Source organism: Macrotis lagotis, chromosome X (assembly GCF_037893015.1).
Source record: "Macrotis lagotis isolate mMagLag1 chromosome X, bilby.v1.9.chrom.fasta, whole genome shotgun sequence".
Lineage (NCBI taxonomy): Eukaryota > Metazoa > Chordata > Mammalia > Peramelemorphia > Peramelidae > Macrotis > Macrotis lagotis.
In genome coordinates, this window is record NC_133666.1 from 387,204,621 (window position 1) to 387,228,984 (window position 24,364).

Sequence of the window (24,364 nt, forward strand, 5' to 3'; positions counted from 1 at the left end):
TCCCATTGTCAGCACCCTGGTCCTGACTCCTAAATAGTTATGGCTGTAATACTTCTCACTGATGCTACCCCACCCACACATACCTTCCAGGATTTTACTATTCCATTGCCAGTTTATAGAGACCTTTAGGGGCTACCCAGATTTTCATTTCATGAAAATTCAAATTATCATCTAGTTGCATCCTATTTAAGTTATAGATGAAGAGACTGAGTATGAGATATTCTCATAAGCCAGTTCATTCCATTTTAAATAACTATAAGGAAGCTCTATTTTTGATGAGTCTAAAGTTACCTCTCAAAACTTCCAACAAATGACCTTAATTTATCTTTTGGAGTCATGAAGGAAAAAAAAATAAGTCTGATTTATTTTTCACATGAATTTAAATACTGGAAGGGAGCTCCAAATACATTGATTCTTTCCCAGGTTTAACATCTCTAGGTCCTTCAGCAGTTTCAGCTATTGTGAATAGAAAGCTGTAAGATCAGCAAGATCTGGGTTCAAATTTTTCCTTAGGCACTTATGAATTATATGACTGTGCAAGTTACTGAATGACTCTCAGCCTCAGTTTCTTTATTTGTAAAAATAGGTATAATAGAATATTATATATTGGAAAATAATTAACTATGTGCCCCTCCTCCCTTGACAAAGCAACTTCTGGGATATTGGTGAAGAGTCAACTGACCCCATCTTATCTGTTGAAGTCTGGATAATCCATTCAATTCCTGGGCTGGAAGGGATATTTTGGTTTCGGTTTGAATTATATGCTCTTTTCTCTAGATTAATTTACCCATCTAGATTGTGAAGACCACATTCCTCATTAATAAGGGTGGGTCAGTGGGGGGGAGACAGAGTTAGGATAAATGTGATTCTTGGGTCATTTTGTTTTTGCCTCAGTCTCTCTTCTTGACTGGGGCCTGTTCTCGAGAAATGGAAAAAAAACTTTCTTTTCATACCTCGAGAGATCTCCGAAATTTATTTGAGTGGCATTTATCCCACACACCTTATAGTATTATTCAGATTATCAAATGAGCTAACAAATGTAAATCACTTTGCAAATCAGAAAGTACTATAATGAATACTTCTCAATATTGCAACATGGTAACAGACTCTGATCATGCTGACCATCCCTTTTAGAACACATTTTTCTCATTGATATCTTTGACCCTGGACTGAACAAAATGCTTCTAGATATGGATATAAATACTCATCCATCACAGAATACTGTGAAACTATAGTTTCTCTAATTTTATACATCATAATTCCATTCATAGAACTGAATATTTAATTAATTTTCTTTTATAAGTATGATTAACATAGATTAAGGTTCTAGTTAATATAAATTTCAAAATCAATTTCACATGATAATGTATTTTGGGAGGGAAGGTCTTTTTAACTTTGTACTTGAGAAGTCAGTTTTGGAACTGAAGCATAACAACTCTCCATTTAGCCCTTCATTTCAGACTATGTGGATCTTTAGGGACTATGATTCAATCATCTAGAAAGTTAGTTTAGCCATATCTCCTAATCTAAAAGTTTCTAAAATACTATTAAGCACACCAGAGCATCTTGCTATATAGACTAGTGATATTAAATTAAAACAAAAATGGATCCCAGCAAAAAGCAATGATTGACCCAGAAAACCATAAATCAACATTATCTATATTGTATTATATTTCTACTTATTTTTATTAAACAATTTCCCATTAGATTTTAATCTGGTTCAGGCTGAACTTGAATTTGACATCTCTATTATGACACAACTTTTGTAGAACAGAGAACACTGGTTTTAAACTATGAACATTTTGTTATCTCATGATAACATTTAGGAATTGTATGAACTTGGATAAATCACTTGGGTTCATTTGACTCAGTTTCCTTGATGATGAGATAGGTAGTGTGTTACATGATCTCTAGGCTTTCTTCTGTCTAAAAGTCTATTATCTTGTCTATTATCTTATTATCTTATCCAAGTATAAAATCATTAGAAAATTATTATCAGGACAGGAATAAAGGCAACAACCCATTACTGGCATCCCTCTAGACTGACATAAATCAAAACATTGTCTAGTCAGTCAACAAGTTACTAATCCAGCTGAATAATCATCCAGAATGTATTTCTTCATTTTACTGAGTTAAATAAGCCCTTTTTGTTGACTTTCATATTTTCCGATGCTCTCAGCTCAGAATAAGGATTAGCCTTCCTGATATTACTCTCATGGCCCATAATACACTTTTGTATTTTCCACTGATAATGGACTCTTACTTCCATTTTTGTTCACATGATTTTAAAATCCAAACTTATTAAAAAGCTCCTTTATCTCTCCAGATGCCTTTTTCTTTTCTTTTTCCCCCTCATTAGAGTAATTCATAATTGTATCAGACAAATTCCATTTCTGATGGACTGCTATCCTTTTTGAGTTATCTTCCTCTTTAGAGTCTCAAGACAAATGGATATTTTCACTTTAAGTCTTTTATATTTGATTTCCTAAAGTGTTATATAAACATATGGTGATGTTCAACATTTCCCTCTTGACTACCAGGAATTCAGTGATGATGTGGTTATATTGTTAAGTTCTGGGCATTTCCATTTCAACGATTAGTTGCTCCTTATTTTTCATAATTAGACGTAGAGTAACAATTCTCCTTAATATTTCTTCTACTATGTGAGAGATAAAGTTATCCATGAAGTAATTTTAGAATCCACCATTTATTCTGCTTTGAATGGAATGGTCCTTATGGAAAGGTTCAAGTAATGGAAGTCTTTTATAATGGTTACCTTTGTCAAAAGTTGATAGTGAGGAAATCACTTTGTAAATATTGAAGCACTATGAAAATGAAACTGATTAATAATTCATATGTTTGTATTTTAAACTGAAATTTAGAAATGGATGGGGCAGGAGAATACTAATCATATAGCATATATAGACTATAGTGGTCATCTCAATGTTACATTGAAAAAAAACAGTGGAAGAAGTGTTTACTAATTAACAAAGGAAAATAACTGGAATGCAATTCAAATAAACATGCACAGTTCAACACATTCTAATTTGTCTCAAACATAGTGATGCCATTATGGTCTTCTTCAATAATGAAGGGCAAGAAGCAACCAACCAGACACATAATGAATACTCTCTTCCCTTCATCTTATTTCCATTTTCAAATTCACTGTATTACCTATATTTTATGATTTAGCATTCACATTTTCCTATGTTCATTTGAATTGTTTTCCAGTTATTTTCCTTTATTAATCTTTGGTAAAAACTATAAACTATTCTTCCCAATCATTGTGATAAGTATCTTATTTCCAGCAAAGAGGTCACAATACAATTATCTCAAATCCTAGTTTTGAACATATATCTTTCAACATCTTTTAACATTCCAAAATTCAAATACAAGTGATAAAAAACTTAACTTTATGCTCTGAAATCCTTTAATTTTTAACCACTCATTTTTTCTTTGCTATATTTTCTAGATTATATAAGCTGTGTTTCTAAAGTCCGAGTTTAGTTATCCTAAATGGGAATAAATTACAATTATTATGATAAAATATAATTTCCTCACATAAAGTGTGTGAGGGCAGACACATTTATGTAGTGAAAAGCACCCTGGATTTGGAGGCAATGACTTGAATTCAAATTCTATATTTACTCTAGATATCTATCACTTTGACTCTGAAGGCCTTGATTTCTTCTTCTGAAAAATACGCAGGTTGTCCTAGAGGACCCATAAGGATTTTTACAGCTCTAAGTCAATGATCTCATTACTCACACCCCATTATTCATATTAGATTTTTATAAGAGCTCTAGAAAATTTCTCTAACATTTTTCGCCACCTACTTTGAAATACTAAACTTTACTTTTTTACTTTTTTTCTGTATTTTTGATAGATTCTAGCTAATTTAAATAAAAACTAAATAATTTACTCAACTCTATGGCAATAAATCTGACAATCTAAGTGAAATAGAAGAATATCTACAAAAATATAAGTTGCCCAGATTAAATGAAAAGGAAATTAAAAACCTAAATAACCCTATCTCAGAAAAAGAAATTCAACAAGCCATTATTGAACTCCCTAAGAAAAACATCTCCAGGGCCTGATGGATTCACAAGTGAATTCTACCAAACATTTAAGGAACAATTGGTTCCAATTCTATAAAAAGTCTTTGGAAAAATAGGTGAAGACGAAATTGCCTCTTTCTATGACACCAATATGGTCCTGCTACCTAAACCAGGAAGAGTTAAAAATAGAGAAAAAATTATAGACTTCTCTCCCTGGTGAATATAGATGCAAAAATCTTAAATAAAATCTTAGCAAAATGATTATAACAAGTTATCACTAGGATAATACATTATGATCAAGTAAGATTTATCCCAGGAATGCAGGGTTTGTTCACTATTAGGAAAACTGTTAGTACAATTAATCATATTAATAACAAAACTATCAGAAATCATATTATATCAATAGATGCTGCAAAAGCTTTTTGACAAAACATGGCAGCCATTCCTACTAAAAACACTAGAGAATGTAGGAACAAATGGATTGTTCCTTAGAATAATAAGCAGTATCTATCTGAAATCATAAACAAATATTATATGCAATGAGGACAGGCTAGAAGCATTTTCAATAAGATCAGGGGTGAAACAAGGATGCCATTATCACCACTACTATTCAATATTGTATTAGAAATGTTAGCTTCAGCAACAAGAGAAGAAAAAGAAATTGAAGGAATGAGAATTCGGAAGGAAGAGACAAAACTCTCACTCTTCACAGATGACATGATGATATACCTAGAGAATCCCAAAAAATCATCTAAAGACCTACTAGAAATAATTAGCAACTTTAGCAAAGTAGTAGGATATAAAATAACACTCATAAAACCTCAACATTTCTATATATGACTATCAAGATACAACAGAAAGAGCTAGAAAGAGAAATCCCAATATAAAATACCTGGGAGTCTACCTGCCAAGGAAGACTCAAAACTTTTTTAAAAACAATTATAAAACACATCTCACACAAATAAAATCAGATTTAAATAATTGGGCAAACATCAACTGCTAATGGATAGGTTGCGCTAATAAGAATGATCATTCTACCAAAACTAAACTACTTGTTTGGTGCCCTACCAATCAAAATTCCAAAAAATTACTTTAATGAGTTAGAAAAAGTTGTAAGTAAGTTTATATGGAGAAATAAAAAAATTAAGAATTTCCATGGATTTAATGAAAAAAGTGCAAAAGAAGGTGGCTTGGCCTTACCAGATCTAAAATTATATTATAAAGCATCAGTCATCAAAACTGTCTGCTATTGGCTAAGAAATAGAGTGGTGGATCAGTGGAATAGACTAGGTACAATAGCAGGAAATGATTATAGTAATTTGCTGTTTGATAAACTCAAAGAGTCCAGCTATTGGGATAAAACTCTCTGATAAAAACTGTTGGGAAAATTGGTAGTTAGTATGGAAGAAACTTAGATTAGACCAACACCTCACACCCTATACCAAGATAAAATCCAAATGGATACAGGATTTAGACATAAAAACAATATTTCAAGCAAATTAGAAGATCAAGGAGTAGTATACCTGTCAAATCTATGGAAAGGGAAGCAGCTTATAACCAAGGAGGAGATAGAGAACAACATTAAAAACAAACTAGATAATTTTGATTACATTTAATTAAAAAAACTTTTGCACAGACAAAACCACTGTAACCAAGATCAAAAGAAATGTAGTAAATTGGGAACAAATTTTTACAACTAGCATTTCTGATAAAGGACTCATTTCTAAAATATACAGGGACCTGAGTCAAATTCTCAAAAAATCCAAGCCATTGTTCAATTGATAAATGGTCAAAGCATATACAAAGGCAATTTAAGATGAGGAAGTCAAAGTGATCCATTAGTCATATGAAAAATTGCTCTAAATCACTAGTTATTAGAGAAAAGCAAATTAAAGCATCTCTGAGGTATCACCTCACACCTCTCAGACAGACCCATATGACCAGAAAGGACAATGATCAATGTTGGAATGAATGTGGGAAATCTGGGAAACTAATAAATTGTTGGTGAAGCTGTGAACTTATCCAACCTTTCTGGAGAACAATTTGGAATTACTCCCAAAGGGCAACAAAAATGTGCAACAAAAATGTGCATACCCTTTGATCCAGCAATACCACTACTGGGTCTATATCCTAAAAAGAATATGAAAAAGGGTGAAAATATCACTTGTACAAAAATATTCATAGCGTCCCTGTTTGTGGTGGCAAAGAATTGGAAATTGAAGGGATGTCTATCAATTGAGGAATGGCTTAACAAACTGTGATATATGTATGTGATGGAACACTATTATTCTATTAGAAACCAGGAAGGATGGAAATTCAGGGAAGCATGGAAGGATTTGCATGAACTGATGCTGAGTGAGATGAGCAGAACCAGAATAATATTGTACACCCTAACAGCAGCATGGGGGTGATGATCAACCTTGATGGACTTGCTCATTCCATCAGCACAACAATCAGGAGCAATTTTGGTCTATCGACAACGAATACCATTTGTATTTGTGGAGTTTGAACAAAGACCAAAAACTATTACCTTCAATTTAGAAAAAAAATCATTATCTTATGTAATTTTGCTATCTCTTACACTTTATATTTCTTCCCTAAGGATATGATTTCTCTCTCATCACATTCAACTTATATCAATGTATACCATGGAAACAATGTAAAGACTAACAGACTGCTTTCTGTAAGGGGTGGGAGGAGGGAAGCAAGAATAGAGGAAAAATTGTAAAACTCAAAATAAATAAAATCTTTCTTTAAAAAATAAATAAAAACTAAACCAATTGGGAAAGGATAACTTTTCTCAATTAAATATTCAGTTTTAAAGGAAGACATAATGCAGTTTAATTACAGTATGAAAAGTAGTTATATAGAGAGATTTAAAGGATTAAATCAAAATTGTATAGTTTATTATGCTATCAAAAATTCTCAGACAGAAGACTAATAAAGATAAAATGGCAAAAATTATTACATTGTACCTCACATTTTTAAATAGATGAATTTTTTATTACATATTTTGTTTTTCCAATTACATGCAGTGGGAATTCCTATCATTCATCTTTTTGCAAGGTTTTGAGTTTTATAATTTTTCTCCCTTCCTCCTCCCTTCCCTCCCCTTTCCCCCTCAACAGAAGTCAATATGATATAGAATTCACATTTGCAACCATGATGAGCATAGATTGAAATTGAACCTCTTATGAGAGAAGAATCAGATCCAAAAGGAAGAAAGAAAACATTAGAGATACCAAAATTACATAATACATAAGACAGCTTTAAAAAATTGAAAATAATAAGCTTTGGGCTTCCTTTAAACTCCACAGTACCTTCTTTGGATATGGATGGTATTCTCCATCCCACCTCTCTAAGATTGTCCCTGATCACTGCAGTGGTAGAATGAGTAAGTTCATTACGATTGATCATCACCTTATGTGGTTGTTAGTGTGGTATAATGATTTTCTGGTTCTACTCTCTCATTCAGCATCAGTTCATGCAAGTCTTTCCAGGCTTTTCTGAAATCCTGTCTCTCATGATTTCTTATAGAACAATAGTGTTCCATTACATACATACATATATATATATATATATGTGTATATATATATATATATATATATGTATGTATGTATATACACCACAGTTTGTTCAGTCATTCCTCAATTGATGGGCATCCCCTTATCTCTCACATTCTAAGGAGTCTAATTGTAGTTTTAAAAATCACTGTATAGATTTGAAAACAAATTGATCTGAAAAATCATTTTTACACACTTAAAATGGTTTTCCTCCAAATATAGCTATGGGAGTTAACATTTAGTAACAGCTAATAATGGTAACCAAAAGTCAATACTGAATTAGAATGAGACTTAGGTTTGAATTCTAAATAAAATAGTAATTAAACATATAAACAAGTTCCTGAAAATCGTTGATACTAAGCTTTCTCATCTGAAAAATAAAGATAACAATACCTATATTAACTCCTTCACAGATTTCATGTGAGACTGAAATGGGACAGTATTTATAATTCATCTTGCAAAATTGATGGTGCTCTAATAGCGACAGCTGTTATTATCATGAGGGAATATGGTACAGTTCATAAAGACTTTGATTTGAAGTCAGGAAGATCTATATTCAAATTATACTTCTGATAGCTATTGGACCTTGGGCAAGTCACTAACATTCTCAGTTTTCTAGGCAATTTCACTAATACTGTATATTGCAGAGGCAGTGTGCTGCTCTTCTTTAGTATAGGGTGTTTCCTTACCCAGGAGTTCTCTAAACCAATGTAATCAAAGTTATAATTTCTATCCCTGTTATAATTCTCCTTGTCTCCAGAAGATAGAACTTGAAAGAATGGTTATATGCTACAGAGAGGCAGATTGGAACTTGATATAAAGAAAAAGCTTCTAAAATTTAGAGAAGCAGAATGATGACAAGTTGGTAGGGAGTTTCCTTTTATGAGAAGTCTTCAAGCAAAAGTTAAAGAAAGACTTGCCAGGTATGGCAAGTAAGTAAGAAGTAAACTAGCATTATATGTACTTTGTGTCAGTAACCATACTTTTTTTACATATTATCTGATTTGATTCTCACAACAGAAACTGGGAGGTAGGAATAATTGTGATCCCTGTTTTACATTTGAGAAAACCAAGGCAAAAGGAAGTCAAGTGATTTAGCAGGGTCACATAACAAGTTTGAGACTGGATTTGAAATGAAGTCTTCTGCATTCTAGGCTGTTCTTTATACACTGGACTATCCTGTTGCCTCTTATACCTTTTTTTGCCTTTATGCCTCTAAAATTCTTGTACAAGAAATTCTTGCTCAATTGTGGCTTGTATTAAATGGTCTTTGATGTGCCTTCTGATTTGAAATTCTAAGTTTCTCATCACACACCTTGAATGGAAGTATAATATAATAGTGATGGAGATCTTCAAGAATGCACAAATCCTATTCACAGCAGCTCTATTTGTGGTAGCAAATAATTGGAAATTGAATGAATGCCCATCAATTGAGGAATGATTGAATAAATTGTCGTATATGTACATTATGGAACACTATTGTTCTATTAGAAACCAGGAGGGAGGGAAATTCAGAGAAGCCTGGAGGGATTTGCATGAACTGATGCTGAGTGAGATGAGCAGAACCAGAAGAATATTGCACACCATAACAACAACATGGGGTTGATGATCAACCTTAATGGACTTGCTCATTTCATAAGTGCAACAATCAAGGACAATTTGGTAGTACTGCAATGGAGGATACCATCTGTATCCAGAGAAAAAATTGTGGAGTTTTAACAAAGACCAATTTAATTTTTAAAAAATCTTTATCTTATATGTAATCTTGCTATCTCTTATATCTAATCTTTTTAAGGATATGATTTCTCTCTCATCACATTCAATTTAGATCAATGTATAGCATGGAAACAATGTAAAGACTAACAGACTGCCTTCTGTGAGAGTGGGGGAAGGGAAGTGAGATTTAGGGAAAAATTGTAAAATTCAAAAATAAATAAATTTCAAAAAATAATGCAGAAATCCACTTAAATTCTTTCTTGACCAAAAACTGGAAATCGATACACATTTTTTCCCCTGAGTCAATCCAATTTAGTTCATGAAATATTTGTCACATACCTCCTCTGGCCATTGGGTTGGAAACAAAAAAGACAAAATAAATTAAAGATAACTTGAACAGGATCATTTCATCCTTCCAAAGATAAAAGGACTTGACTAGGGGGACTGCTTTTTTAACTTGAATATAACCAACAAAGAGTAACTCATTACTGAAGGAGAAATCATGGAACTTGGTGGGGGAGGGCAGGCAAAAGATAATTTATATTAAGAAAGGGAATGAAGGCTGGCATAGTCTGCCACACAGCAGATTGTGGAAAACAAGTTCCTGGGTCTCAGAGCAGGTTTTTAAAAAAATTTTTTTAGCTTTTTTTAAGGCAATGGGGTTAAATCACATGCCCAGAGTCACACAGCTTGGTAATTATTAAGTATCTGAGGCCTGTATCTGAACTCAGGTCCTCCTGACTTCAGGGCTGGTGCTCTATCTATTGTGCCACCTAGCCATTCCCTCACAATAGGTCAGTGCCTAAACTTTCACCAAAGATATTAGCATATGAGAAGTGAGGTTCACTAGAATTAAATTCTAAATATCAAAAAGAGACACTAGGAAGAAGAAGAAGAAGAGTAGTCATGTAACTGATGGGTATACAACAACCAATTTAGATTTTTAGAAACAGGCATAGAAAGTACATACTCTTGGTTGTAATGGAATAAATATAAAAACAAGGTATTTTTTTTTGTAAGAACAGTGTCAAAAATATTGAATTTCAAAATGAGCTGATGTTGGGAAAAAATGGTAAAGACATCCAAAGGGCATTAAAATTTTTAAAAAAGTTAATCTGGTAAATAGAGGATGATCAAATAAGGATGTGACTTTTGCTTCAGGTGGATAAGATGATCCAGTAAAGGATAATGGAGAGGCAGTAGAAATAGTCAACTCTAATTTTACTTCTGATGAATAAATTGATTATTGTTTGAAAGAAGGAAGGCAAAGTCCAGAATATAAGTAGTAGGAATCAAAAGTGAAAATGTCAGGAAACAAAACTCTTGGAATTTTAGGCTACATGGTAACATACTTTCCAGTACACAGGAGGGGATTGTTCAGATGGAATTTGTCATGGTCAACCTTGGAACCTCAAGCTTTAGCATGTTCAAAAGTTAACAATCATCTTTTCCTCAAAACTTGTCCATCCTCCCTATAACTCCCATTGCTATGGACAGAGGCACTATCTTTTCTTACTTACGTTTTAAACTTGAACATTATTTTTACTCTTCCTTCTATCTGAGCTCTACATCCAATCAGTTTTCATGCCCCATTAATTTTATCCTTATTTTATCCTTTATATTTATCTCCTATGCATTTAGCTTTCTATACCTCTTCACTTCCCCTAGTTCAGATACTCATTGTCCATTATATGAATGACTAGCAAAATCTTTTAAATAATATCCTCTCTCTTTAATCTATCATAACTGAAAGTATATCAAACAGATCCTCAGTCTCATCAAATTGAGAGTTTTCTTCAATGAAAACTCACAATCCATCCAAGTTTGCCTATTCTGTATGTTTCATTTATTTTCTCCCAAAGTATACATTGTCTATACATACATGCTGAAGGCCTTTCTCATTTTCTCCTGAAATTGTGAGAGTACAAGGACAGCTCTCTGTCTGCTCACCTGTCATTCTTTGCTCTAGTCCATCATCTTTTATTGTCAACAGTCCCTTGATAATAATATCTTTCCTATTCTTTAGAATTTTTTCACTAGTTATAAATCAGGGGTCAGCAAACTCTAGCCAGTAGGTCAAATCCTGCCTGCACCTCTTCCAACTGTTTTTTTATGGGTACAAACTAAGATTGATTTTTATATTTATTGTATTTAAAAATGTAAAAACATGTGTAGTTCTCAGGACATATAATATATAATGAACAATGTCTGACTCAGTTTGTTGACCCTTGATGTAGCCTTCTCACACCCACTACCTACTCAGCTGTCTCTTCATTGCCTTTCAAGTGATAATTTTTCCCCTTCTTTCTTCTCAAGCTCTTTAGAAATTTGGACTGGGAATAATTCATTTTGAATATTGTTTTTGCTATTAGTTATATGATGATGGACAAATCACTTAAACTTTCCCAAACTGAATTATCTCATTAATAAGTTGAAGATAATAATACCTATAATTTCTATTTAAAACAGCTTTTGTGGATAATCATGTGATGCTTTCAACATAAAACTTCTTGATAATCCTTAAAGTACTCTATAAAACTCAATCATTTTTATTAAAGCCCAGCCTTAGTGAACCTCTTCCATGGATCTCTCTATCCCTGTGTCTTTAATTAAAAGTCATAGTTGTAGATCAAAGTGAAGTGGGTTACAGTCAGAAGATCTGGGTTTGAACTCCCTGCTATTCTAAGTAGTCTATGTAATTGGTTAAATAAATCAACTTTTTTGCGATTGTCTCATGCATAGCTTATCTCAAATATTCTTCCTTGACATCTGGAATCCTACAATGGCTCCATCTTTCAAACTTTGTCTTTATTCTCCTTCTATCCTGAGAATATCTTTATAATCTTTTTATATTTTAAAATCTTATTTATATACCTCCTTATTCTTAGATGAAATTCCTCAAAGTTCATAGTTCCTAGATGATAGTTCCTAAAAGGCAGTGAACTTTGCTTTGCTTTTCCTCTCTCTCCCTTCTTCCTCCCTCCCTCCCTTCCTTCCTTCATCCCTCCCTTCTTTTTATCATCTTTTCCTTCTTTCTGTTGTTCATATTGAATTCAGTTAGTCAGTAAGCTCTGGAGCTACAAAGAAAGGTAGAAGATAGTTTCTGCTCTTAAGAAATTCATAACCTAGTGGAGAAAATGGCATGGAGATAATTGTACAAAGAAGCTATATTAGGATAAATTGCAGATAATGAACAGAGAAATGGTATTGGCATAAAGGGAGATTAGGAAAGGTTTCTTATAGAATGTTGAATCTTAGATGAAACTTGAAGGAAGCTAGGAAAGTCAAGATGTAGAGATGATGAAGGAGAATAGTCAAGGCATGTGGGAAAATTAACAACAAAAATGATGGCATATCAGGTATAAAAAAGAACAAAAAAGACTTCCAAAAATTACTTTATTGAACTAGAAATTTATATAGAGGAACAAAAGGTCAATAATATCAAGAAAAGGTGCAACTGAAGTTGCCCAGTCACACTAGATCTAAAATTATATTATTAGCATCAGTCATCAAAACTGTTTGGAATTGGTTAAAAGATAGAGGGTGGATTAGTGGAATAAATTAGATGCAAAAGAAGCAGTAGTAAATAACTATAGTAATCTGCTTTTTGATAAACTCAAAGGTTGCAGCTTCTTGGATAAATGATCAAAGATCACTCCTTGATAAAAATTGCTGGGAAAACTGTAAGATAGTTTGTCAGAAACTAGGAATAGACCAACACCTCACAATCTATATACCAAGATAAGTAGGAAAAGGGTAGAGGATTTAGACATAAAAGTTGACATCAGAAGTCAAATAGGAGAACAAGGAATAATTTACCTGTCAGATCTATGGAAAGGAGAATAGTTTATGATCAAAAAAGAGATAGAGAACATCCAACCTTTCTAGAGAATAATTTGGAATTACTCCCAAAGGACAATAAAACTATACAGTTTTTAATACAGCAATACTACAATCATGTCTGTATCTCAAACAGGGCACAAAAAGGTAAAAAAACTCTATTTTCATTGAGAGAGGATGCCCTCATATGAGGGGATGCCCATCAATTGAGGAATGGCTGAACAAACTGTGTCATATCAATATGATGGAACATTCTTTAAGAAATCATGAGGGACAGGATTTCAGAATAGCCTGAAAAGACTTGCATGAACTAGTGCAGAGTGAAGTGAGCAGAACCAGAAAACCATTATACACGCTAAGAGCAGCAGTGCAAAATCAAAGACAATTCCAAAAGACTTGTGATAGAAAAGACCATCCATATCCAGAGAAAGAACTGTGGAGTTTATATGTAGATCAAAGCTTACTATCTTTAAATTTTAAAAGTTGTCTTATTTATTAATTATACCTTTTTTATCTCTAATGTTTCTATTTTTTGTTTGCATTTTATTCTTCTTTCCCAACATGATTAAAATGGATCTATGTTTAGTAAGGTTGTGCATTATGTATAACTTATGTTAGATTGCTTTCTATCAGGGGGAGGGGGAAGGGAAGGAGAGAGGGAGGGAGGGAGAAAAATATAAAACTCAAAGCCTTACAAAAAAGATTGTGGCAAAATAAACAAATAAATAGATATTTAACAAAAAAAGAAAAAAAGAACCAGAAAGGTCCATGACACTACATTGAAAAGTAAGTGGTTGTGGTGGTAGTGGGGAGGGAGTTGTAAGAAGACTGAAAAAGTAGAAGGCAAAGTCATGAAAGATTTTGAATGCCAAACAGAGGATTTTATTTTTGATCCTAGAGGAGATTAGAAACAGCTGGGGTTTTTTGAATGGGGAGTGGAGGAGGACGACATGGTCAAATCTGTGCTTAAGGAAGATAAATTTGACAACTGAGTGAGGATGGACTTAAATTGAATTGGTAGATGTTGGTATCTGCATGTGACAGGATTCCTGCAGTGATCAGTAAGATAATGTCACAATCAAACACTGGTTAAATCACTTTCACAGTGAGAGATGAGTCCAGTTTTATTCTACCTTTTCTCTCAAATAATAAGGAGAATAATGGAAATATAAAGTGGTTTGTCAACAGTTTTGTCTTGAAATGAAGGACTTGGCTTTCTATGTAAAGGAAAATTTGGAAAATTTGGAATTTTTTTTTAATTGGCTCTTTCCTATTCTATGGCAAATTAAATATATTTTCTCAGAAGAATATTATAATAATAACTGTCAGTCAATATAATTGTCAAAAATGAACTTTATTTTTAATCCTAAAATTGTTATGGCTTAAGTTAAAGTTAATAAGAATTTCAAAATTTTCTAAAACAAGCACATAAATGCACACATAGATGTGGGTATATTAGTTTATAGTACTGCAACAGATAATTTACATCCTGAATGGTTTAAAACTTAGTAACCCCAGAAATTTTCATATATCTGGTACTTTGTAAATGAAGTCTGGCTAAATTTCAGAGCACTTAAACACTACTTTCAGCTAGAAGGAAAATGAGGAAATAGGTTCTGTGTTGTTTCCAAAGCCCTTCAAAGACTAGAAGGATTCAGATTTGGCAGCTGGAGCCTAAGGGTAAAAGTTGGGCACGGAAAGATTAGGGAAATTTTAAACTTATCAATTTTTCCTTAAGAATTTGTGATTCTGATTCTAGTTCAATAGTCTTTATGTGCTAAGAGTTTTTAGGTTTACAACTATTTCTACTGAAGTTAACATTTTCCCTTTTAATCTGAGTTTTCACAGTGGCAGATTAAGTTTTATATGCTCATCAATGCATACAGGTATCAAGGAAGGAATTTGATTCATACATTTATGTTAATTACAGGTACACATTAAACATATTGATATTTTTCCTATGTTTCTAAATTTATTCATATTTATTGGTATTTATCAATAAAAATTTAATAAAGTATTATTTTTTCTTGTCAGTTAATTTTCATGTATATTTATTTCTTCTCCATATAAAATTATCTTTTTTTTGTGAATGTCTGTAACTCTAAGCAATGCTTATAGAAGAAAAGTTTTATTTTCTGATCTAATGTAAAATACTGGTCCAGCAATAATTCAGTTCTCTGGCTGCCATTGGGATCCATTACAGGTCCATTATGTTTGAAAATGCCTCATAGAACAGTAATAGTTCAATGAAATAGTAAGTTACTAAATAAGACCCTGGTAGCCCAGAAGAGATAAAACAGCTTCTTGATCTAAATTACTTTTAATGAGTTTAGATGCTAGAACAACATACATATGTATGAATGTATGTATGTATATATATATATATATATATGTATTTGTATATATATATATATATATATATATATATATATATATAAATATATTCATCTAGTAGTGACAGAAATTGTTCTTGAGATAAATGGACTATACTTTTATGTCACTTAACAATCCATAGCAGGATAACCAACGTTTTTGCCATTGAGCCAAATAACTTATACTTTCAGGTAGAATAACAAGAGAGGCATTGTGGCAATGGAAGAAGAGTTGGTCTTACCTTAGAGCAACCTGGATCCAAGTCTTGTCACTGACTCACATTGGCTGAGTCACCTAGGAAAAATTATTTAACCTCTAGGTGTCCTAGGAAGCATTTCTAATACTATAAAGAGACCACCTCCATTGCTATGTAAGTTCTTGATTAGAAACTTCCTTTGCCAAATGAATTGAGTGCAGTCTCAGTTTCTATCCCCCAAAAGCCTTGTGTGAGTATAGCAGATGACTTTATTATCCTAATATACCATTGCAAGCAAAAATATAGAAAAAAGTATAAGCAATTGAGTTTGTAAGGGAATAATACTATCTCTTATTGACCCTACTTTAATTTCTGGGGGGGGATGAAATTTTCCCAAAAAACAGCAAGGCTTCATATCTGGGGATTATATATTGCTTACATAATTTCTGACTGAATTTTACAAGCTTAAGAACTTATATGCAACAACTATCATTCTTTGTTAAAACCTTGACTAAAGTTTCAAGAAAGTTGTTTAACATGTAAAAACAATGAAAAACAAGTTATATGACCTCAATGTTAATCAAACAAAAATGGAATCAACCCAGACTGGTTCATGAGAAGAGAAAACTACCAAAAAAACCACAAAACAGAACAAAAGCCTTGCATCAAGCGAGACCAAAGTGTTTCCCTATTGACAAGAAAATGAAAATTTGAAAATTAAAAATTAAAAATCCATTTCAACCATAAGGTAATTACCAAAGTTTGAAAAACAAACTTACTGAAAGGATTTATATGAAACAGTTTTTTCTTTTTTAGAAATTTTCTGGTAAATGTATACACTGTTTTCCTCTCTCTCTGCTTACTTTTCTAGCACTGATTCTGCTACTTTTACTTGGATTGAGCTTAAAAGAATTTCTGAGAAGATTGAGAAGGAAGAAAGAATTCCACTGGTCAATGAATGTGTTTAGCCCTTGACATCTAGCAGCAAAGTTTGAAAGTAATGGGAAACAAGTAATCCTAATCATTACTAATTAAAAGTCTTTACTAAAGTGTTTGTTTAACCCAATAAACATTAGTTCAATTTTCTTTAGAAATGCACCACTACTCTTGCAAATTTGCCTATAATTTCCCTAAAAGCAAGCATTTCCAGTAGAGATCATTGATTTCTTCTTCATATTCATTATCATATATCCTTGTAAGCAGGCATCAGAAGTACTTAATATTTGCTAATTGACTTAGCTATTAATCAGAATAAACATATTTCACAACAATTGTTCCATAATGCTAAAAAAGAAACACAAACTTTCAATGAATTACCAATTGCAATAACAGCAAATTTACACTATCATCAGCAAAGTAACCATATAATGAAATCTGTGAAACAGCAGTTGGAATTTGAGACTCAAGCCATGATTACAGTTACACACCAGGACTGGTTCGCCTGAAGTGTCACCTTTATCTGCTTCAGGGTTCTTCTATGTGATGAGAGCAGCATTCAATTTGCTGGTATGGAGAGATGAAAGTGAGACAAGAGGAAAGTGGAAATGAACATGTATTGGAGGACAGGTTTAAAGAAGAGTAGCAATGTTGAATTAGAGAAAATGAGAGAGAAAAAGAGAGAAGAGAAATTGGATAGAAATGTTAAGATTCAGAGGACCTGGGAGAACAAACACATAAAGCTAAAACTTACCTTTTCATTGTAAATCTATATTTTAAATTTGTTTTGTGTTATGATTGTTGAAAGATATACAAAATTTTACATTCATTCACCAACTGAATTATTCATATTGCAAAATTATTTACTTTATATATTTTATGATAAATTTCCATAAGAGAATTTTCAAAATATAAACATCTATGTTGATGTATGAATGAAGCATGCATTGATATGACTTCATATGGAAAATGGAATTTAAATTATATCAGAAAGCCCTATTATTTAGCTGAGTTAAATAATTTATGTGGAAGAAAGATTTTCAGGCATACTCACCCAACAGACAGGAATGGCTCCTTTGATTCAAGTCTATCAAGTAAATAACACATATTTTAAAATATGTACACTGAAAATTAACAATATGCTAAGCATTTACAAGATGCCTTTTCATGGAAACAGTAAAATTATTGCATCCACAGGCACATAAATGCATAATTTAGCAATTCTGAATAATCAGAAAATATAAAATTAGTTCACCCCTTGTACAATAGAATTATTTCTCTCTGGGTTAATATTAAACCTATCTGAAATGGAAGAATGTTCTCATTTTAAAGAGAATTCTATCTGAGCATAGTAACAAACAAATAAATGGACAGAATAATCTCTGCATTCAGTATGTTTACTATTCATGATAAATTTCTTTGTAGGAAAGTCCATATATTATTGCTTTATGATTTCATAATGGGAATAAATTTATTTTTCATTTGGCCAGATTTCAGTTCAATCATTAATTTCTTTGTATATAAAGTATGCATTTTGTGTTTGTTGTTTAGTCATTTTTAGTTAAGCCTGACTCTTTTTGATACCTCTTGGTGTTTTCTTGACAAAGATACTGGAATGGTTTGCCATTATCTTTTCCCTTTCATTTTACAGATAAGGAAACTGAGACAAACAGGGTTATGTGACTTGTCAAGGGTCACACAGTTAGGTATTTGAGGCCAGAATAGAATTCAGTAAGATGATTCTTTCTGACTCCATATCTGGCACTCTATCCATTAAGCTACCTAACTGCTCAGAACACCCCCTAGCTGCATGCTTTTTAGGATGCCATTTAAAAAAAAATTATTATGCATGTTATCGAGTAATTTCTTCCAGAAAGAACTTACATCCATCATTGATCACATAAACTCCATAGGACAATTCTTTGCTATTACTATTGTCTTGAAATAAACAATTTATAAAATGTATCTTTTATGAAACTGAATTTAAAAAACAAACAATGCTAAACCATATTCCATTACAATCTCCATTTTTCAATGTTAAGAGTGAAAGAATGCAAGTTTATTTGTTACCAGGAAAGGAGTAACATATTAATGAACTGTATTTCTATTTTACTTTTTGATGTAAATTATAATTCTTTAATTAACATTTCTGCCTTAACAATAACTATTAGAAAATGAATTTCACAAAGCATATTTAATTCAATAGCATAAGAACTAAGAAACACTCTTTTATAAGCAAAAAGCTCTTACCCTGTACATAAATTGGACCTGGCATTAAAAATCTAAATATATACAAAATTCATTAAATGTTTCATTAATAACTTTGTGTTAGATCTTTATTATACATATTACAGAATCCAACAGAGTCAGTATTTCTTTTTAAAGTCATTAAAAGGTTTAAGTAATAACCAGTAGAGGTATAGTTTTGTACATAACATTTTATATGTCATTTAAAAGATATAAATTATAGATATGAAAGAATATCACTTATTACCTAGATTCAACAAGAGCTAAGTTGAAAAAAAAGGTCAGTAACTGTCTTTGGCATTGCCTTTATGGCACTAGTTGTACCATATGACATTGGGCAAGTGAAATTTTCTGTCTAGATCTTAGTTTTCTTAATTTTGATATGAGGTAAATAATCAAGTTAGATAATCTCAATGGCAGTTTACAATTTGAAAAATGTCAATAATTTCTAGCAGTAAACCAACTATCTACTTGACAGATTAAGACTTCTGTCTTAATTTTCTATTCCAATCTTTTCTCTTTTTTTTTTTGCAAGGCAATGGTATTAAATGATTTGTCCAAGGTCATACAGCAAGGTAATTATTAAATGTCTGAGGCTGAATTTGAACTCAGGTTCTCCTTACTTCAGGGCCACTGTGCCACCTAGTTGCCCTATTATTTTCTTTTTTTGTACATATTTTAAATTTAAGCCCTTCTATTCAAATACTATTTAAGATACTTAATGAGTTTTTGAATAAGTATTTTAAGATTCTTTATTTCAGATACAAGTTGTACTTTTAATGATTTTCTTTTACAAATTTTAACTATTAAAAATCCCCATTACACATTTGTTACTCTCTAAAATTTTACCAATATATACACAATAATGTTAATCAAAGGGAACCTTATAAAATTTCTTGAGTTCCTTCCCTATAATACTGTCAATAATTTTAACCTGAAGTATATTCCATAGGCAAAAAAGATTTTAATATATTTAAATTGTTTGCTGGCTTTTGAGTCTTGATAGTAGTATACAAAATATGCAACATTTTTCTACAAATGTAAAACCATAAATGTAATTTACAAATCTAAAGTCCTTCTGTATTTTTCCTTCTCCTTTATTCATAACTCACTCAGACCTTTCTCAGTAATCATAGAACTTCCACCTCAGTTCAGGGTCTTATCATTTCTTGCCTTTGTTATTAATAATGGTCTTCTGATGATCTCCCTGCTAGAAGTCTCCCCCGACTCCAATTCAGGTTCCATACAGTTAATTGTTGAAGTGATTTTCTTTGATGTAGGCCTGACCATGTAGTTTCTCTATTAAAAAAAAACTCTAGTGGAGTGATTTTTTTGCCTCTAGGATAAAACATAAACTCCTCTGGCAAGCCCTTTGCATTTTCATTCCTTCCTATCTTTCCAGGTTGTTTATACATTGGATAAAACACTGGCAGTGGGAGTCAGGAAGATGGGAGTTTTCAGACTCAAGCACTTGCCACTTACTAGTTGTGTGACCTTGGTCAAGTCACTTAACCCTGACTGCCTCACATCCAGGGCTATCTTCAGTCATCCTAATTCATATCTTGCCACTGGACCCAGATGATTCTGGGGGAGATAGTGAGGCTGGTGACTTAGTACAGTCCCTCCTCACTCAAATTCAATTCATGTGCTTGTCATGGCATCACCTCTTTGAAGTCATAGTTTTCTTTGAGAATGAAGGACAAACATCACTCATGATCCAGTCAAACGCATTGTTAATCCATTTCCTGTTTCTATGTTTGAAAAGACCATAGCCAAAACTTGAATCACACTTATTCCTTACCCCTACCACACAGAATCCCTCTTATTTAGAGGTACAGTTCAAACTCCACCTTTTACATGAAATCTTTGCTAATCACCTCAACCATTGGTGGCATTACTCCATATTCCACATACTATTAAATTTTTTGTCTTTTTATCCCAACTATCTGGTATATTGTTCAGTTGTTTCAGTCTTGTCCAACTCCTTGTGGTCACATTTCAGGTTTTCTTGGCAAACATACTGGAATGGTTTGCTATTTTCTCCTCTAGCTTATTTTTTTAGGTATTTTTCCCAAGGCAATGGGGTTAAATGGCTTGCCCAAGGCCACACAGCTATGTAATTATTAAGTGTCTGAGGTTGGATTTGAACTCAGGTACTCCTGACTCCAGGGCCGGTGCTCTATCCACTGCACCACCTAGCCACCCCTTCTCTAGCTTATTTTATAGATGAAGAAACTGAGGTAAACATGGTTAAATGACTTACCCAAGATTGGACTTGAACTCAGGTCTGGTACTCTAACCACTGAACCTAGCTGCCTGGTATATCAAAGGTGTTTAATAAATGCAATAAATGTTGATTTAATGGTTTCCTCACCCATCAAAATTTCCTCTTAGATGTTTTTGCATATTCCCAACCTCTTACTGCTACAATAATCATGTTCTAATTCCTACCTTTATTAATTCTAAAGACTGCTAATGTGGTCATTCTGAACCTGGTGCCTTCCCACTTCTAATTTATAATATTGATATGCTAATTTTCTTTAAATGTTATTTTCATTAAATGAAGGCCGTTATTTTTAAAATAATATTTTCTTTTGCATGAAACCTAAATTTCATTATCTGACTTTTAACCTCCTTTATTATCTGGCCCAAGGTATACATTTACTCTTACTTTTCACAGTTTCCCAAAATATACCTTCTACTTTAGTCTGGTTAGTTTTCTCACTCTTCTATCAACCTTTTTACACCTTTTTCTGGCCCTGAGTCTTTGTACCAATTATTTTGTTAGCTTGTAATGTCATTGTTTCTCATCTGTAATCCAACACCTTCCTTAAAACACAGCACACAAGTTTCTAAACTCTTACATTCCTTACACTGCAACCCATACAACTGAGCATCTTCTATATTGTACTTTTTATCTTTCCATAATTTTGAATTATGATTTTGTGTGTGTGTATGTGTGTGTGTGTGAGAGAGAGAGAGAGAGAGAGAGAGAGAGAGAGAAAATTTTGCCTCCTTAATTAGTTTGTAATTTCTTTTAGAGCAAATCTTAAATTTCTTCTGAATAACTCAAAAACCTAGCAGGTAGTAGGTATTAAAAGTCCTAGTAATCTCTTTTGTTTTCTGAATATTTCAGAGGCAAGTGGATGTAAGGATAATTTGACTTTTACATTAGTCACACCTCTGACTTCCAAGTTGAATTCAATGCTTGACAGCATTTGGTAGAAATTACTGGAACTGTGCTTAGCAATGTGCATTATTTCCCCTAACAAACTGTATCTTCCATAATGCTTTGTGCTAAAGCCTACAAGAGTTCTGGTAGTGGTGGTGGCATTGGTGTATGAGAGGTAGAGATGGATGTGTGTGTGTGTGTGTGTGTGTGTGTGTGTGTGTGTGTAGAGTGGGGAAACAATTCAGGGATATCATTGAATAGGTGCACTTTTTAAGGTTAAGTTTAGAGATTCAAGGAGAGATAGTGGTTGAAAATATCCCCATAATTATGCTGATTTTTCCCCTGAGTTAAAACTGTAAGAGGTGCCTCTCATTGCAAGTGTTGAGGATACTACAAGCTGGACCTTGGCAGGAGTAGTACTGCAGAATTGGCAAGAAAGTTTGTTCAATTAAATGAACAAAAATATGGAGAACTACCACATGCAACTCTGGCACTTTCCATAGTCATTTAACCCATGGGGAGGTCTCTGACTCCCTACCATTACTGACTATAAATTAATGTATTATATCCTTCCCTATAGCAGGAAGAAGTTGGGGGGGGTTGATACATACATAGGTTTTATTTCATACCAGTTAATCCAATTAAGCAATTTACTAAGGTTATGACTTTTAAACAGAGGTTTTGATTGATATAGACTGTGGGAAGAAAGGACTGTAGAGAGTAGCAAGACATGGGCATATCACATTAATTGAATGAGTCATATCCTCTGAATGGGGAATTGGAGTAATGATGCTAATTAATAACCAGTCCTGCCTATAATCCTGAAACTTATAGTTACTACACAGACACAGTATTACTAGAATTTTATTACAGAAAGATGTTTCATTCTCCAAAATGAGGAATTTTCATTTAGCTAGTTTCCTCATCTGTAATAAAGGGATAATAATAACACCTTTCCTGTTATGAGAAGTAATTTAGCATGTCTAAAGCACTTTGCAAAATGTTAAAAAAACTTATGATATATGATGATGATGATGATGTGTTTGAAGTAGAAGATAGTGCTTATGGGAGCTAAGATATTTGAAGAAATAGGAAGCCAAGGTATTTAAAATGGTAAAAATTAAAATAGAAGAAGACTCTAAGACAAGAATTCTCATAAGGGTTGGAGAATCACATGAGGTAACATCTGATATGATAGAGGGAAATTTAAAAGAAAAGAGGTTTACCTTGAATGATGGTGGCAGAGAAAGTGCCTTAAAGAGGTAATGGTGAACAAGGCATATATACCTTTTCTCTTTTTTATTACTATTTGTCAGAGGATGGGAGAGACCTTGGTGAGAGTTATAATGGACACAATAATTTCAATGAATAGTCTGGCTTCAGGGAGCAACAAAAAATGGAAGAACTATAAGAGGGAGGAAAGTTTGTTTATAACAAAATAAGACCACAGAGGGCATAGTAGAAAAGAGAGAAGATTAAGACTTAGAAAGACAAAGGATGAATTCATCTTTTGGGGTTTGGGGAAGGAAGCTGGCATGCACTGTCTTCACATTGCTATCCTTACTGTATTCTCTATGGTATGGCTCCCCAGGCAAGCCAATGTGGCAGAAGAATGTAGTTAAGTAACATGGCAGGCTTTGATAGGGGCACAGTAGTCAACAGACAGTGCAAGTACTAGCAACCCTGGGGCTACATAGTGTTCCCTAACTTAACTTTACCTTTGTAACCTACTAATTCTGAGATACTTGGCATGATCATTCAACTAGTGGAGGAATTTATTGTTTTTGCAATAGCAAGTCAAAGCAAAGTTGGTCACAATCTTCCTTTTTTGTATTAGAGAAATTCACAAGGGTAACATTAACAATCCTAAAACACTTGCTGCAGTGGTCAAGTCTTAAGGAGACTCTCATGTCAGGATGAGAGCTTGCTGGTCCCTTATATTCTTGGGTATGTCTGGCACATGCAGGTATCTCTCCATCTAATAATTAAAGGTAGGGAATTTTTCTTCTGGATGTTTATACAGGTTCTGTTTAAACAGAACCTATATAGCCATCCAGAACAAAAATGGTTGCTTCTGTGTATAATGACCAAGCAGCCCCCTTTTCAAAAATCTTCAGTGGTTTTTCCCTTTCCTGCAGGATAAAATCTGAGCTACTTATCTTGTCATTCCAAAGGGGACTAGATGGTTTTGAGGTTACTTCCATCTCTAATTCCATGCTTTCTTTAGGAAGGAGATTGATAAGATGGAGAGCATTCAGAGGAG

At 33.0% G+C, this 24,364-nt stretch overlaps 1 protein-coding gene and 1 long non-coding RNA gene across 9 annotated transcripts in view; one reads left to right on the forward strand and one right to left on the reverse strand.

The window, feature by feature from the left end:
* The window catches only part of LOC141503258 (uncharacterized), a 171,691-nt gene extending 154,268 nt beyond the window's left edge, over positions 1 to 17,423 (forward strand). For both annotated transcript variants that reach the window (XR_012472795.1, XR_012472796.1), the window contains exon 3: positions 16,618 to 17,423. This is a non-coding gene — a long non-coding RNA (uncharacterized LOC141503258). The remainder of the gene's footprint in view (positions 1 to 16,617) is intronic.
* Positions 1 to 24,364, reverse strand: part of RALYL (RALY RNA binding protein like) — an 888,236-nt gene that overhangs the window by 112,980 nt on the left and 750,892 nt on the right. For all 7 annotated transcript variants that reach the window (XM_074208457.1, XM_074208459.1, XM_074208458.1 and 4 more), the window contains one exon: positions 17,737 to 17,769. In XM_074208457.1, coding sequence (XP_074064558.1) covers positions 17,737 to 17,769 — 33 coding nt within the window. The remainder of the gene's footprint in view (positions 1 to 17,736; positions 17,770 to 24,364) is intronic.